The following is a 17,112-nucleotide window of genomic DNA, read 5'->3' on the forward strand; positions in this document are numbered from 1 at the left end:
TAAATTTTTAAAATTTTAAAAAGAGCAGCTACATAATTAATAAATTCAGTTAATAAGTAAGTCCCACAAATTAGTGAGACAAAAATCATCTCAAAAGAATGCAAAACTTCTGTATAGATGACAAGAATTCCAAAAGGCCCACTATGCCAATAAGAAAAACAATTTTGAGGGGTGCCTGGGTGGCTCAGTAGGTTAAGCATCCGACTTCAGCTCAGGTCATGATCCCACAGTTCATGGGTTCAAGCCCTGCATCGGGCTCTGTGCTGACAGCTCAGACCTGGAGCCTGCTTTAGATTCTGTGTCTCCCTCTCTCTCTGCTCCTCCCCTGCTCATGCTCTGTCTGTCTGTCTCTCTCTCTCTCTCTCAAAAATTAAAAATTAAAAAATTAAAAAAAAAAAGAAAACCAATTTTGCAAGTTTAATCTTAAATCAGAGTGACATCAGTAAATGGCAGATTATGGAACTACAGGCCCTTGCTACGTTTAAAAACACTTGAATAAACAAAAACATGCTGACCAAAATACTTTATGAGTACTTAAAAATCAGTTGAAGGTCTGTAGAAACCCAGGAAGGATGGAAAACAGTGGGACTTGATTGCAATGTTCTAACTTGTCTGAAGGCTGAGGATAGGACCAGTTTCTGCATCTCCTGCCTCTGCGCTGATGGGAATGGTGGCAATAGTTTGGAAAGCAGGTAGGAGGCCAGTAAGGATATTGGCAGATTCCAAACTCAGGATAGCTGCAGGAAGACAGCAGTCCAGCAGGTGCCGGGGATAGATTAGGCAGAGGAATACAACAGAACATTTATGCCCTGAGAAGAAGCGGGTGTGAGACCTTTAGCAAAATTAAGACATGTGTACTACAGAATTGCGGAAAACACACACGCACGCGCGCACACACACACACACACACACACACACACACACACACAACCAGGGGAGATGTATATGCCCGGAAAAGATCCTAGAAGGCCTCAAGCCTTCATACTGTGTTGATTAGCACAAGTTTTTCCCTGCATTGAGCCAGTCCCTAACGACTTGGGGATGTGTCTCTCCAATTTGCTAAGTCAGAGTCTTCTGTAATGTAGCAATAAAAGAGCAACTATCCTATCACCTCCGCCTGGTCATGGGAATGCTACATGTCACATTTTCATATTCGCAGAGACACACTCAAGGGAGGAAATGATACAGCTGTGAACACCAAGGGCGAGAATCTTGGGGGGGCCATCATAGAACTCACCATAGCACAGCGGTTTCTGCTAAGAGACATTTGCCCATGAAGACTCATGTTCTTCCCTTGTTTACTCGATATAATGAAAAGCAGTCCAGCCTCTCATGCTGGCGTCTATATTCGGGATGGGGTGCACTGCTCACAGAACCAACACTGGAATATGTACCAGGTTGGCTGACAGTGCCCAGAGGGCCTGGCCACAACCCTCAATGGATTCCAGAGGCACAGAGGTATACTGGACCCTGGCCTCCCCACCTTCTGGTACCTGCCTCCTCCAGGACCACCTCACTACCAGGAGAGTTTGTCTTTCCCAGGAGAGATAGGACGGCCACTATGGGGCAAGGAAAGAGGTCTGAGGAGACACCAGCCCTATTGAGACCCTTAATCTCAGACTTCTGACTTCTAGCACTGAGAGAGAATAAACACCTGTTGCTTAATAACGCAAAAAAAAAAAAAATTGCAGGGCAGACTTCAAGCTGTATTACAAACCTGTAATTATCAAGACAGTATTGTACTGGCACAAAAACAGACACTCAGATCAATGGAACAGAATAGAGAACCTAGAAATGGACACACAAACATATGGCCAACTAATCTTTGACAAAACAGGAAAGAATATCTAACAATAAACCCAAAATGGATAAAAACCTAAATATAAGACAGGAAGCCATCAAAATCCTTCAGGAGAAATCAGGAAAAAACCTCTTTGACATTGGCCGCAGCAACTTTTTACTCAACACATCTCCAGAGGCAAGGGAAACAAAAGCAAAAATTAACTATTGGGACCTCATCAAAATAAAAAGCTCCTGCACAGCGAAGGAAACAATCAACAAAACTAAAAGGCAACCGACAGAATGGAAGAAGATATTTGCAAATGACATATCAGATAAAGGGTTAGTATCCAAAACCTATAAAGAACTTATCAAACTCAACACCCTAAAAACAAATAATCCAGTGAAGAAATGGGCAAAACATATGAATAGACACTTTTCCAAAGAAGACATCCAGACAGCAAACTGACATATGAAAAATGTTCAACATCACTCATCATCAGGGAAATACAAATCAAAACCATAATAAGATACCACCTCACAACTGTCAGAATGACTAACATTAACAACTCAGGCACAACAGATGTTGGTGAGGATGCAGAGAAAGAGGATCTCTTTTGTACTGCTGGTGGGAATGCAAACGGGTGCAGCCATTCTGGAAAACAGTGTGGGGGTTCCTCAAAAAATTAAAAATAGAACTACCCTACGACCCAGCAGTTGTACTACTAGATATTTATCCAAGGGATATAGGTGTGCTGTTTCGAAGGGGCATATGCACCCCAATGTTTATAGCAGCACTATAAACAATAGCCAAAGTATGGAAAGAGCCCAATGTCCACTGATGGATGAATGGATAAAGAAGATGTGGTGTGTGTGTGTGTGTGTGTGTGTGTGTGTGTGTGTGTATAGACACACTCACAATGAAGTATTACTCGGCAATCAAAAAGAATGAAATCTTGCCATTTGCAACTACATGGATGGAAGTGGAGGGTATTATGCTAAGCAAAACTAGTCAGAGAAAGACAAATATCATATGACTTCACTCATATGATGACTTTAAGATACAAAACAGATGAACATAAGGGAAGGGAAGCAAAAATAATATAAACACAGGGAGGGGGACAAAACATAAGAGACTCTTAAATATGGAGAACAAACAGAGGGTTACTGGAGAGGTTGTGGGACGGGGGATGGGCTAAGGGGTATTAAGGAATCTACTCCTGAAATCACTGTTGCACTATATGCTAACTAACTTGGATATAAATTTAAAAATAAATTAAATAATAAAGAAAATTTAAAAATTATAGGGCATAACCAGATGGCACTGGCAGAGAGTTTCTTAGACTTGGTACCTACTCCTTCAGATACATTGTACACTACAGGTAATCCAGAAGTCATAATATTTATTGAGAAATATTTAAACTTGCTTGGCCACATTGTCTATCATATGAATAAGCTGCCAGCACATGGTGGCCACTCAACAAATATTTTCCAAAGAGCAAAATGTATTTTTAATGTTTGTTTATTTTTGAAAATAATAACAAACAGACAGCGAGAGAGACAGCGAGGCAGAGCTCGACCAGGGGTGGGGGAGGGAGAGAAGGAGACACAGATGTTTACGTTGGATGCTTAACCAACTGAGCCACCCAGGTGCCCCACAACTAGCTAATTTTTAAACATTTTCACGTTTTCATTGCCCCAAATGGAAACCCCACAGCCATCAGCAGTCATTTCCTTTTCTCCCCTCAGCCAGTTCCTGTACACTTATCCACTTTCTGCCTCTGTAGATCTGCCTCTGATTATTCTGGGCATTTTGTATAAACAAAATCATACAATGTGTGACCTCTGTGTCTAACTTATTTCATTTAGCATGTTTTCAAGGTTTTTCTATGTTGCAGATATATCAATATTTCTTTTTCTTATTTAAAAAAAATTTAACATATATTTGTTTTTGAGAGACAGGAGAGAGAGCATGAGTGGGGGGGGGGGGAGCAGAGAGAGAGAGGGAGACACAGCATCCGAAGCAGGCTTCAGGCTCTGAGCTGTCAGCACAGAGCCCAACACAGATCTCAAACTCCTGAACTGTGAGATCATGACCTGAGCCAAAGTCGGATGCTCAACTGACTTAGCCACCCAGGTGCCCCTCTTTTTTAATTTTTATTTAAGAGAGAGAGAGAGAGGGCACACCAGTGGGGTAAGGGAAGAGAGAGAGGGAGAGGAAATCCCAAGGAGGCTCCATACTGTCAGCGCAGAACTCCATGCAGGGCTCGAATCTACAAACCATGAGATTATGACGTGAGCTGAGATCAAGAGTCATATACTTAACCAAGTGAGCCACCCAGACAACCCTGATGTATCAATATCTCTATCTTTCTTCTGGCTGAGGAATATTCCATTGTATGGATAGATTCCCATTTTATCTTTTTATCAGTTGACGAGACATTTGGGTTGTTTCTGCCTTCTTGCTCTTATGCATAACATTGCCGTGAACATTTGTGTTTAGGTTTTTCTGTGTGTGTTTTCAATTCTCTTGGATATAACCCTAGGAGTGGAACTGTTGGATCATATAGTGACTCTGTGTATAACTTTTTGAGGAACCATCAGACCATTTTCCAAAGCACTGAGCCATGTGAATTGAGCCCTGACTCTTGTATTTCCGTACCTCTCCATAGCTCCCAGCTTTTGCAGCAGCCAACACATCTGGCCGTGCTTTACAGCAACTTGCCTGCAGACCCTTTTTCTTTACCAGGGCCCAGCTCCTTAAAAACAGGGATGATTGCATTTTAATCCAGTGTGGTGTCTATTTTGATATTTTCAGTCTCCTTTTGAGTAAAACGGAGACAAGGTGCTGGAACTGATAGATAATATCCCTGGAAAACTTTTATATCATGAGAGAGATCCCTTAGCATGGCCTGGGAATGTGCCCAAAGAAATGATTTGTGCTTCTGTTCAGGAGCAAGAAAAGAAAATCCTGAAAAACATTAAAAAAATTTTTTTGAGAAAAAAGATAAAGAAAATTCTGAGAATTTCTCTTTTGTACATATGAAATTGGATTTTTCTCTTTTCCAATTAAGTTATAATTATTAATGAACTATGCAAGAATTGTTGTGCATATGGATTTATTTTCTCTTAAATACTTCCAGTTGGCTTCTCTAGAGTGCTCTGAACAGAACTCTCCAGGAGTAAGTCATACTCAGGTCCCCCATCGTGGGTTGTCCCTGCAGCCGTGGGCTCCACGCTGGCTAGCGCATCCTGCGTCTCTTTCATTTGCTCTCACAGATTCTCCGGGCTCACACTCTGCATAGAATTATCTAGACTTGTTTCCCTTGATAACGACTGTTCTTTATTCAGTCTGTTTTCCATATGTTTTCTTCTTTTGGATCTAATAACTAAAACGTAGACATGATGTTATTGAGATACTATCAAATGAGGAATAGAGACAAAAGAGGTAAGGGAAAACATGGGAAAATTAAGGTACAAACAATAGAATTTTCAAGATATAATGAAAGCTATCTGTCTGAAAAAGATGGTGAAATTTGAATTTTAAAATTATTCCCCCCCAAAAAAATAAAATTATTTTCCCACTTCCTATACACAGGCTTTATAAATGCCCAGTTAAAAAAAAAAAAAAAGAGGGGCGCCTGGGTGGCTTGGTCGGTTAAGCGTCCGACTTCAGCTCAGGTCATGATCTCACAGTCCGTGAGTTCAAGCCCCGCGTCGGGCTCTGTGCTGACAGCTCAGAGCCTGGAGCCTGTTTCAGATTCTGTGTTTCCCTCTCTCTGTGCCCCTCCCCGTTTATGCTCTGTCTCTCTCTGTCTCAAAGATAAATAAACGTTAAAAAAAAATTTTTTTAATAAAAAAAATTCAAAAAATGAATTAAAAAAAAAGAATGTTGGCTGATGAATGAATATGTAGTATATAGATACAAAGAAATATTACTCAGCCATAAAAATTAATGAAATCTTGCCATTTGCAATGACATGGATGGAACTAGACTGTATCCTGCTAAGTGAAATAAGTCAGTCAGACAAAGACAACTACCATATGATTTCACTCATATGTGTAATTTAAGAAAAACAAATGAGCAAAGGTGGGGGGAAGGAGGGGGAGGCAATCCAAGAAACAGACTCCTACCTATAGAGAACAAACTGCTGGCGACCAGAGGGGAGGCAGGTGGAGGATGGGTTATGTAGGTGATGGGGATTAAGGAGGGCACTGGTGGTGAGCACTGGGTGATATATAGAAGCGCTGATGTATATTGTGTACCTGAAATTACTATTACACTGTATGTTAACCAACTGGAATTTAAATAAAAACTTAAAAAAAATTTATACTTCAATGTAAGGAAAAGACATTGAAAAACCATTTCCTAAGGGTAAGCATTGGCATCAGTGAGCATCACTGACCACCATACTCCTGGCCTTGCAGCCTGTCTCTGACTGTCGCATCAGGGACCGTTACAGAGGAGATGCATACAAGGGATGACAGACGTGGTTGAATCAGACACTGCACTCTACATAGTTTTGCTCTAGAATTTTTTAAAGCAAGTATCCAAGAATCCCTGAACTCCTACAAAAGCAGGTTCATATGAACACATGTGCTGCCCTCTCCTCACAAAGATTTGCAGGCATGGTAAGCATCTCGCACACAAGGGTCTGTTCTGTGCACCTGGATCCTATTCCCACATCAGGTGGAGGCAGACTGTGCAAGAAGGACATCTGTCTAGCTGTGTTCTAGGCTCAGCAATAACACCACACTGATAAGTGTTTGGTCTGGGGCAAGTTTTGTCTCCTGAACTCTGTGTTTGGTCCTGGGAATTGCAGTCCGTGGCTATTTGCCCCTCTGTATAATTTGATGAGAACAGTTCATTTATGTAGGTGTGGCTATGAATATTCACCTTTATTACCTCAAACTCCATTAAATCCCACCCAACTTTGCCTTTGAATACCAAACCATCACTGCCCGCTCAGCTTTCACGTGACTTTGCATCTGACAAGATAAACCGGTGGGTCGGGTGTTCACCTGAGTGAATGAACTTTTCCAGCTCCTTCTCATTCTCTGGAAGTAGGTAGGTGGACTCATCCTGGCTCTCATCCTCAGAACCCTCGTCCTTGTCTCCCAGTAATGGTATCCTGACATTGTTATAAAGCCAGGCAAGTTGCTGTCTTTCCTCAGCCTGGACCAGCCGACTGGAGAATAATGTAGAGGAATTTTTTTTTAATGTTTATTTCTTTTTGAGAGAGAGACAGAGTGCAAGCAGGGGAGGGGCAGTGAGAGAGGGAGACACAGAATCCGAAGCAAGCTCCAGGCTCTGAGCTGTCAGCACAGAGCCCGATGCGGGGCTCAAACTCACAAGCTACCGTGAGATCAAGACCCCAACCAAAGTCAAATGCTTAACTGACTGAGCCACCCAAGTGCCCCAGTAAATTATCACATCTAATCCTGTGACTTTTGACTGAATAGGAGTCACTGGTACATGATAGTAGGCGGGGGAGGGAGGCAGAAACAGATTGCTCTCCAATGGGCGCTGATAGGCAGAAAAAGAGTAACTGACAATGCCAAATGTGGTTCCCAGCCAGGACTGGGTGAGGTGAGGAAGGAACTCATGTGGGGTACAAAACCCCATAATCAAGATAAATAGTATATTCAAGATAAATAATATCATAATGCAATATTTTACTAAAGAAAAATGAATGCCAAGAAATCCACAATGAACAAAATATCAACATTCTTAAATAAAGTCCATACAGGTACTAGGGATTTTTCCTTTTGTTCACTCTCTAACATGGCTTGGCCTAGCACTGCTACTGAGGCTATATTTAAAATGTTGGTAATTTGGGGGCACCTGGGTGGCTCAGTAGGTTAAGCGTCCAACTCTTGATATCAGTCCAGGTCATGATCTCACAGTTCGTGCGTTTGAACCCCGTGTCAGGCTCTGCACTAACAGCTAGGATCCTGCTTGGGATTCTCTCTCTCTCCTTCTATCTCTGCCCCTACCCAGCCTTCTCTCTCTCTCTCTCTCAAAATAAATAAAAATAAACTTCAAAAAATAAAAACAAAACAAAATGTTGGCATTTTGTTCATCATGGATATTTTTTGAAATAAATTTAGGTTTTATAAAATATTGAATCAAAATATTATTCATCTTGATGACTGAATTTCTTGGCAATCCCTTAAATTTTGCACCCGAGGTGAGTGCCTTGCTCACTGCGTTCTAGATCCAGCCCTGGAATTGGATGTTCAAGCAGCTACTTCTGTTTGATATGAAAAGGAGTAATAGAGGGATTTCCTTTTTGCTAATATACATATCTTCCTAATTCTGTTTGACATACATAATCAGGAAGAACTGGTCTGATCCTAAACATGATTAACAGTAATCATCCGGGGCGCCTGGGTGGCGCAGTTGGTTAAGCGTCCGACTTCAGCCAGGTCACGATCTCGCGGTCCGTGAGTTCGAGCCCCGCATCGGGCTCTGGGCTGATGGCTCAGAGCCTGGAGCCTGTTTCCGATTCTGTGTCTCCCTCTCTCTCTGCCCCTCCCCCGTTCATGCTCTGTCTCTCTCTGTCCCAAAAATAAATAAACGTTGAAAAAAAAAATTTAAAAAACAGTAATCATCCAAATCCTGGTCTCATCACAATGTCTTGATTCCAGTTATAAAATTTAAGGGGGTGCCAAAAAACTCAGTAGTGATGATAAATATTTGAGCTCAATCTTTTAACAAGTTGAAATGAATGGGGAAAAAATCCATGATAAACCAAATATCAAAATTTTAAATAAACATAAGATCCAACAGTGCTGTGATGAACCATATGGGAACCAGAGTCAAAAGAAAGATGTGAGTCCCTATATACATGTTTTTTGTGTTTTTAAGTGGATATTCTTTTCCAAAACACTAAAGTTGATAATGTATTACCAATGTGAAAAGTAGTGTATCAAAACTCACCTTATGTTAAGTTTAAATATTTTATCTATTCAAGAAACAGAGTTTATTATAATTTTACCTTCCTAGTTTAAATGAATGAAACTTACCAACAGTATTTTCAAAATCTCTTCTGGAAAAAATTCACCACTAAAAATTACATGAAAACATGTACTTTGCTGGGGCGACTGGGTGGCTCTGACTTAGGCTCAGGTCATGATCTCACAGTTTGTGAGTTCGAGCCCTGCATTGGGGCTGGCAGTGTGGAGCCTGCTTGGGATTCTTGCTCTCTTCTTTCTCCTCTCCGTACCTCCCCTGCTCACACTTTCTCTCTCTCTCTCAAAATAAATTTTAAAAAATTAAAAAAAGGGGCACCTGGGTGGCTCAGTCAGTTGAGCGGCCGACTTCGGCTCAGGTCATGATCTCGCACTCCATGAGTTCGAGCCCCGCGTCAGGCTCTGTGCTGACAGCTCAGAGCCTGGAGCCTGTTTCAGATTCTGTGTCTCCCCCTCTCTGACCCTCCCCCATTCATGCTCTGTCTCTCTCTGTCTCAAAAATAAATAAACGTTAAAAAAAAAAAAGAAAATATTAAAAAAAAAAAACATGTAACTTTGGAACACGTATTTTTCCTTTTGCCTCATGCTCTAAAATAACTTGTTGTGGCCTATGAGTAGCATGAATGTAAAAGCTGTAAGAGTTGACATTAGCTCAGCAACTTAATTGGACACTGCAAGTCCTGGAGGATACATTTGAGGGAATTCTCATAGAAAACTCTATGTATGCTAACATCTTTGTGTACACTACTGAAAAGAAACTGAAATTGCAATGACATAAATTGAGTGAAAGATCACCGCACTAGATGTCCCAGAACTAAACATGCTGCTTACACTCTCTCATTAGTAAATGTCTTCAACTTTACCTTTAGTCTTATTTGCCTTCACTGGACATACTGTGAAGTGGTCCTAAAGTGGCCACCTTAAAATACCCAACACATGGCAACAGGTTCTTTGTGTTCATACTCAATTCCAATAGAGCAAGTAATTTACTACTTCCTCAAGCTGTTTTTTTTTTTTTAAGAATCATTATCTTTGCAATCTTTTTTTAGTGTTTATTCATTTTTGAAAGAGAAAGCATGATTCAGGGAGGAGCAGGAGTGTGGGGGGGACAGAGGATCCAAAGTGGGCTCTGTGCTGACAGCAGAGAGCCGGATGCAGGGCTTGAACTCATGAGAACTGTGAGATCAAGACCTGAGCTGAATTCGGAGGTTCAACCAACCCAACCATCCAGGCGCCTACACTGTTTCTGATGGGATATAATGGAATCCCAGCACTGAATCCTGGAGAAGGAATCAGTATATATAGTTCTGGTCAGAGTAGCATCATGTCACAGTGCAGATCATTTTTGTCTAATACTAATTTCAAAATGATCACATCACTTAAAAGAGTTTGACCACAAACTTTATTTGTGCAAACAAGATGAAGTATCTTCCCCAAATGCTACTGTTTTCCTAGATAATAAATATCTAACGAAAAAGAGAGTGATCACTCTTTTCTGCTTTGCACTAAGGTTCCTTCCAAAGTATCAAGTTCACTTTAGAACACCATGTTTTGGAAGGATGCCATCATCTCAGACAGTGGTTTTCAAACATTTTGACCATGATCCACAGTAAGAAATATGTTTTACCTCATAACTGTGTATCTGTTTGTCTGAAAAGTTAAAAAATGAGCATTTATGTTAAGACTTGTAATGCTTTCTAATATTTTCTATCCTACTAAATTGTATTCTGTCCTATTTCACTTTTTTCCATTTATATTATGACCCAGCATGAGTACAGTGCATATTCTGAAAAACCCTGATGTGGAAATTCAGGATGACCATAATACTTTAATGATTATAAGAATTATCATCATCATTATTATCATTATCATTACTAAATAATAACCTAGTTAATCTATTATGTCTTACTTAAGGATGGTAAATGTTACTTAGTATATACCTACTATATCACATAGGAAATACTGATTCCACATATTAGAGCAATGCTGAAGGCTATACACGCAATCACAATTACTTGAACAAGAGCAGGTCTACGTGGAATCAGTGCTAAAAATGGAAAGAAAAGATTTCATTTTACTTGTGTCTATCGGTTAATATATTTGTTAAGCATATTGTTATTCCAAAGGGGAATGGGAGACAAAATCAGAAGTACCATAACAAACAGCATCCTTAATTTTTAAAAATATGGAGGCTACATTGCACAGGGAACATATATAATTTGAACTGCAGCATAAAGTAATCCCTAACTCCTTTTTCTTTCTCTGGCTCTTGTCCTTTGTCAAAACCCTCTTTTACTCTGTAGAGATACAGGACCCCTGACTCAGTACAGCAGCACCTGCTGTCCCTGTAGCTGAAAGGAGAGTGGCTTTAGTTTCACGACTTGGGTGCTGCACTCATGGTCCGGGGTGTGCAGCACTGTGCTGAGATGATACCTTAAGGAGATTCCGAATGCAATTCCAGGGGCACCTGGGTGGCTCAGGCGGTTAAGCAACCAACGTCAGCCCAGGTCATGGTCTCACTGTTCATGAGTTGGAGCTCTGCATCAGGCTCCATGTCGTGGAGTCTGCTTCTGGATTCTGTCTCCCTCTCTCTCTGTCTCACCCCCCCCCACACACACACAATAAATAAATAAATGTAAAAAAGTGAATGCAATTCCACAAACCTGCATTCCAGGTATCAGCGTTCAGGGGTGCTGCATAGGTTGTTAGACTCCTGTTAGTCTTTATAGGGTTATGTGTATCACCCTTCCCATTACCTGGGATTAAAAAAAATAGTAACCAGAGAGTTATGTTTGTACAAACTGGACAAAAGAGCAATTGGCAAAGTAAGTACATTATTCAGCCACTTGTAAAACTTGATAAATTGAGGTGATTACTCTTCGTCCTACACTTGGCCTTCCCTCACTGTCTGTCCCTTCCCTAGCACAGAAAGAGTTCAGCAACTGAACTGAAAAACGCCCTGAGTTTCACCCATCAATGAAAGGTCACCTGAGCCTGACAAAAAGAACCTGGAGTGTGAAAAGCCTAGCGGTGTAAAATGCTTGATTGCAGACCTCAAACGTGGGAAATATGGGTGTTCATTCTATGGTTTTCTCTACCCTTCTGTATGCTTTCAGGCTTTCACAATGAAATTCTGGGGCAGGGAGAAAAAAAAAATGGGCTACAGATGGTTTCAGTATAGTGAGTACTAAAAACTGGCGCTGGGTTTGGCCACAGGAAGGTCACTGGAGACCTAGACCACAGCGGTGCTAGCCACGTGGGGAGGGGGGGAATGCCAGAGTGACCGAAACAGTTCAAGAGAGAAGAGGAGGAAAGGAATTGGAGACTGTGAGTTTTAGCAACTCTTTTGAGGAACTCTGGTGTTGTAGGGGGAGAAATGAGGGCAGCTCCCAGAAGGGCTGAGGGATCCACAGATGGGTTTTGCTTTCTCAGATGGGAGAACCAGCAGCATGTCCACAGGAGAAGGGAAGTGATATGTTAAATTGCAATACCACAGGAAATGGGGAGAGAACTTCCGGTAGTGCGGAGGGTTGGCGGAGCTGGAAGTTGGCACACCCGCAGGGCTAGTCCTTGGGCTGGACCCGAAGGAAGGCAGAGAAAGAGGGTGCAATTGCAGGTAGATGGAGCGGGGATGGGGGTGGGGTGACGATACTCTGTTTTGACCGCTTGTATTTTGCCAGTGATGGAGGTAACAAGGGCATCCCCTGAGGGTGAGGCTGAGGTAAACATGATGGGGGTTTTGCAGAGCAGAAAAAATAGATGAGAAAGTCACCAAGCAGAAGGAGAGTACGTGTGCTAGGTAAATGAGAAACACATTTTTAAATAAAATGTCCAAGAAATGAAACTTCTAGGTATATTGGCTATATATTTTTTTATTTTTATTTTTTTGTCCTTCCAAATTATTTTATTTCTTTTTTTTTAATTTACATCCAAGTTAGTTAGCATATACTGCAACAATGATTTCAGGAGTAGATTCCTTAATGCCCCTTACCCATTTAGCCCATCCCCCTCCCACAACCCCTCCAGTAACCCTCTGTGTGTTCCCCATATTTTTTAATTTTCTTTAAAGATATTTTACTTTTAAGTAATTTCTGCACCCAGCATGGGGCTTGAACTCACAAGCCCGAGACTAAGAGTCACACACTCCACCAAATGAACCAGACAGATGCCCATATTTTCTGTATATTGATGCTCTGGCATTTACCGGCTTGATCCTGGACAGACCAACCCTCCCAGGGCTATTTGCTACAGATTGCAAACAACTCCCCTGCAAGTGTGCCTTTGATATAAACCAACCAATCCAGAGCCCACACCCTCAGCCACCTTCTTTATCAAACTCTCACACACCAAGCCAATGTTTCCCCTGACCTAAATTATCCCCGGACCAGGTACTGGACAACTAGGAACCACTCCTATAGCCTAGAGCCCACCAAAATCATTCCAACTATCCACTACTCTGTGTACCTACCTCACCCACTCCTTCCCATGAAAACACCAATAAAGACTCTGGGCCAAGCTCTTCCCTCTTGTCTCCCCCACCTCTTGCTTCTAGGAGTGTGTGAGTATAATGTTCTTCCTCCATGACAATCATTTCCATGTCTGTATGTCTTATCATACCTGATTAAAATAAATCCCAGGTATATTTCATCACTCTAGGGCAAAAAGTGAATACATTCTTTTTATATTTATAAGAATTGCCAATTGCCCTCTATAGACGTTGCACTCATTCCTAGCCTACATATGAGATTATATTCACTTGAAACTAGTAGGATATTATATGTTAATTATACTTCAATTAGAAACAAATACAAGATATTTCCCAAATCCTTTGCCGTTTTGTTTTTTTTTTTAATGAAACATTTTGCTCACCTTCAACATGATAGCTGAAAACTGGAATGAGTATTTCCTTATTATGAGTTAGGCTTCTTTCCATATAACCAAGAGCTCAGGGTTACAGAGAAAATTGGAGTCTTCCAGTGATCTAAAACAATTCTGTCCTCTATCTCCATTTCGGAACCTGCACCTGGGACCCGAAGCTCAGGCACAGCAGAGGTCTTAGCTGTGCAAACCTCTAGTGCAAGCTCACAACACAAGTTAGTTTCAAAGTAAAGATTAGGATGCAGGCCTCCTGATACCTTGGCCAGAATTCAATCTCTGGGTAGTGGGGTGAACAGGCAAGTGAGATATTCATAGCTGAGTTTTAGAAAAATTAATGATGTGTTTGGGATGGCTGGATGTATTAATCACGTTTTTAAGATCAACTGTATTTCCTGATGCTTCAACATCTGTGCTATTTTAGAATCTGCTCCAAGTGGCATCTTGACTAACCCAACCATCCAGAGGGCACTTCTTTTTCTAATTTGCACAAAGAGCTGTACAGATTAGTGCTGACCACCGTGGGGCGCCCTCTGGAGCCATAGACCACAACAGCCTTGGGAATGTCCCTGTATCCTAGCCACCCTCCAAGACCCCTTGACTTACCATTATTGCCTGGTAATTGCGTGGGCATAGGAGGTTTCAGAGCTCAAAGTCGTTCAAAGGATCAGAGAGAAGAGACAAGTTCAAGATAGATTTAGGAAAATAAAGAAATAACTTGTATTAGACAAGGGGACCTAAAAGCTAAGATGGTAAATGTCGTTAATACATTTATTACAATGCCTTATAGAAATATGTGGCTTAATTTGGAAAAGCATGGTGTTCTGTTTGCATCCATGAATATGGGGTGTTAAGAACATAATGCATTTGGCTTCTGGTCTGTTTTTGCAGTCACGTGAGCTGGTTGAGGACCTGATAGATTTAGCACAGAGTTGAAGGGGTCTGGGCGGTCATCAGAAAGTCAGAGAGCCAGTGCCAGAAAGCCACGGCAATACCCTTTCCTCCTACAGAAATTAGATGCTTTTATACTGTGCAGATGGCATTTCCCTTGTACAGAATAGAGATTGTTTATAAGTACCACTATCTTCACAAAGAGTTGCTGCCTGATTTCACAGATTGGCAGGGTCAGTTTCTCTGCTTTGAGATAAACAAAGTTCCCTTGAGGACTCAAAATGCAAAGCATAGAAGACAGATGATTATAAAGAATATTTTACACTCACAAAACATCTGTATCTGGACTCGTATGGTCTACCGACAAACGTATACCCAATTACAATTAAAGTCATACAGACACATTCAAACCACTCTGATTTGGTCAAGGTTTCTGTGTGTGCCAAGTGAAATAAAAGAGAAGCAAACCAGTCCCTAAAGAGAAAGCACAGCTTCCAGAGACAGAATAATATTGGATTAATTTCCAAGCAATGCTTATCTAATTATATTATTGTATGGACCATGCTCCTAACAAATACACAAGAAAAGACACATTCATACAGCAGATGAGAGGACCCCAGTCTATGGTTCTCATTTCACCAAAGGAGTAATACAATTACTTACCTCTGAGTCTCGAGGAAACACTTTCCTGCTTAGTGATATTTGTGGATGTTTGTGACTGATTGTAACCTTGAAAAGAAAACTCGTAGCAGTGAAATATGATTAACCCTTTTTACCTCCCCTGAAACAAGTAAAAACAATGGTTGAAGCTACCCATTAAGCCTGTTGCTAGTTCAACTGGTTTGAACTCACCTTCATAAGGCAAACATAAAGGTGGGCATCCCATTAAAAACAAAACTAGAAAGGTGAAAGAACTCTGAACCTTGTCCATCACTCCAAAACTGTTAGTCTTTTATCACATGGAGAAAAGGAAATATTTAGCTATAGTGCAGTTTCTGCCCTATATTTCTCTGAGAAACTAAGAAACTCTGCTCTCTACAGAATGTTTGGGTTCTGACTTGGAGCCACCAGTGTGAGGTCAGCTAACGTTGCCAACACAGCCTTCCTTCACGGAACCAAGTCAGCCAATGGGGAGACTAACAGGATGGGGTGTGGGAGAAGGAGGCACATCTGTGGGTATAGATATGGATAATACCAGGGCCCTCCCCTCAGGGAGTATACAGACCAGTGAGGAGGCAGAAAAGATCAGTTACAATTCAATGGGACATACATAAGAAGCAAACAGAATGCAGTAGGGCTCTGTAGTCAGATGCCTGACTTCTAATCCTAATCTCTGCCTTCCTACACATTTTTGCTTGATCAGGTTACTTAACCCCTTTGGACTTCAGCTTCCTCATCTGTAAAACAGAAGGAAGAAATAGCACCTACCTCACAGCGTTATAGCAATATTCAAATAACGAAATCCATGCAAAGCTCAAAAATAGCGTTAGTACTGAGCGTTAGTTCTGGGGAGCATTTGCAAAAAAGCAATTCAGTACACCTCCACCTGATGGGTACCGTTCAGAAAACTAGACTCCAGGGGCTGCCTCCAAAAGTTTTTTTAGAGGAAATTAATTGAGGGGCACCTGGGTGGCTCAGTTAAGCGTCCGACTTCAGCTCAGGTCATGATCTCAGAGTTTGTGGGATGGAGCCCCACATTAGGCTCTGTGCTGACTGTGTGGAGCCTGCTTGGGATTCTCTCTCTCTCTCTCTCTCTCTCTCATTCTCTGCTCCTACCCCACTTGTGTTCTCTCAAAATAAATAAACTTTAAAAAAATAAAATAAAATAAAGGAGATTAACCGAATCATCTCAAAATATGGAAATGGGATTGAAAAGTAGATAGCATAGAAGAAGGTTGTCCCGTATACTTGTCCTTTGTCCATCCAGTAGTTCTCAAAATATAGACAGCATGTTTCGATTCACCTCTACCAGTTACAATAAGAGACCAGATCTTTTGATGCTTGTAAAGCTTCCTAGGTTTAGAAATTGGTTCCACTTGCACTGTACCCCAAAGGCAAACTATCCTTTCTGAATGTTTGTCAGATGACAATGCTAAGACCCTCTAGACATAACCATGAAGCAGACCACTGCCACCTTCTTGCTTAATTCTTACAACACCTGAATTCCCACTCCTGTCTTCCTTTCATCCAGCCATGCCTACAGGATGATCCATATAAGAACTTGGTTTTCACTCTCTAGAAGTCCTGCAATCTCAGAACTGCCTCTGGTCAAACCCATCTGAATAAGTTCATCTGCTGTATCTCCTTGAACTTGTTTTTGGACTTCCAATCTCCCTATGGGCACTGCTGCCGTTAGACTTGATTTTGAACTGTCAGGCTCCCCACGGACACTGTTTTCTTTGGAGTTGGTTTTAGGATACCAACTTCCCAATGGTTACTGCTGTTTTGCCCAGTCTTTTCCCTTAGGAAAAGGGAACACCTGGGAACACCTTAGGGAACACCTAAGGAACACCATAGGGCTGTGAACACCTGGCTTTTCCCAGACTTGGTTCTTGAATTGACTCATATATCCCATGCACCCAGACCAGCTGG

The 17,112-nt window shown here is 41.4% G+C and overlaps 1 protein-coding gene across 1 annotated transcript; it reads right to left on the minus strand.

Moving 5' to 3' along the window:
* Positions 1-4,881: 4,881 nt before the first annotated feature.
* Positions 4,882-16,272, minus strand: CE2H19orf18 (chromosome E2 C19orf18 homolog). Its single transcript, XM_025914912.2, has 7 exons — positions 15,373-16,272; positions 15,184-15,249; positions 14,236-14,277; positions 11,418-11,510; positions 10,699-10,801; positions 6,802-6,968; positions 4,882-5,168 (listed from the first exon to the last, which is right to left on the minus strand). The coding sequence occupies exons 1-7, from the start codon at positions 15,449-15,451 to the stop codon at positions 5,053-5,055; spliced, it is 666 nt and encodes a 221-aa protein (XP_025770697.1). The 5' UTR covers positions 15,452-16,272; the 3' UTR covers positions 4,882-5,052.
* Positions 16,273-17,112: the final 840 nt, after the last annotated feature.

Source organism: Puma concolor, chromosome E2, assembly GCF_028749965.1.
Source record: "Puma concolor isolate L17-30 chromosome E2, mPumCon1.1.hap2, whole genome shotgun sequence".
In the NCBI taxonomy this organism is placed as follows: Eukaryota; Metazoa; Chordata; class Mammalia; order Carnivora; family Felidae; genus Puma; species Puma concolor.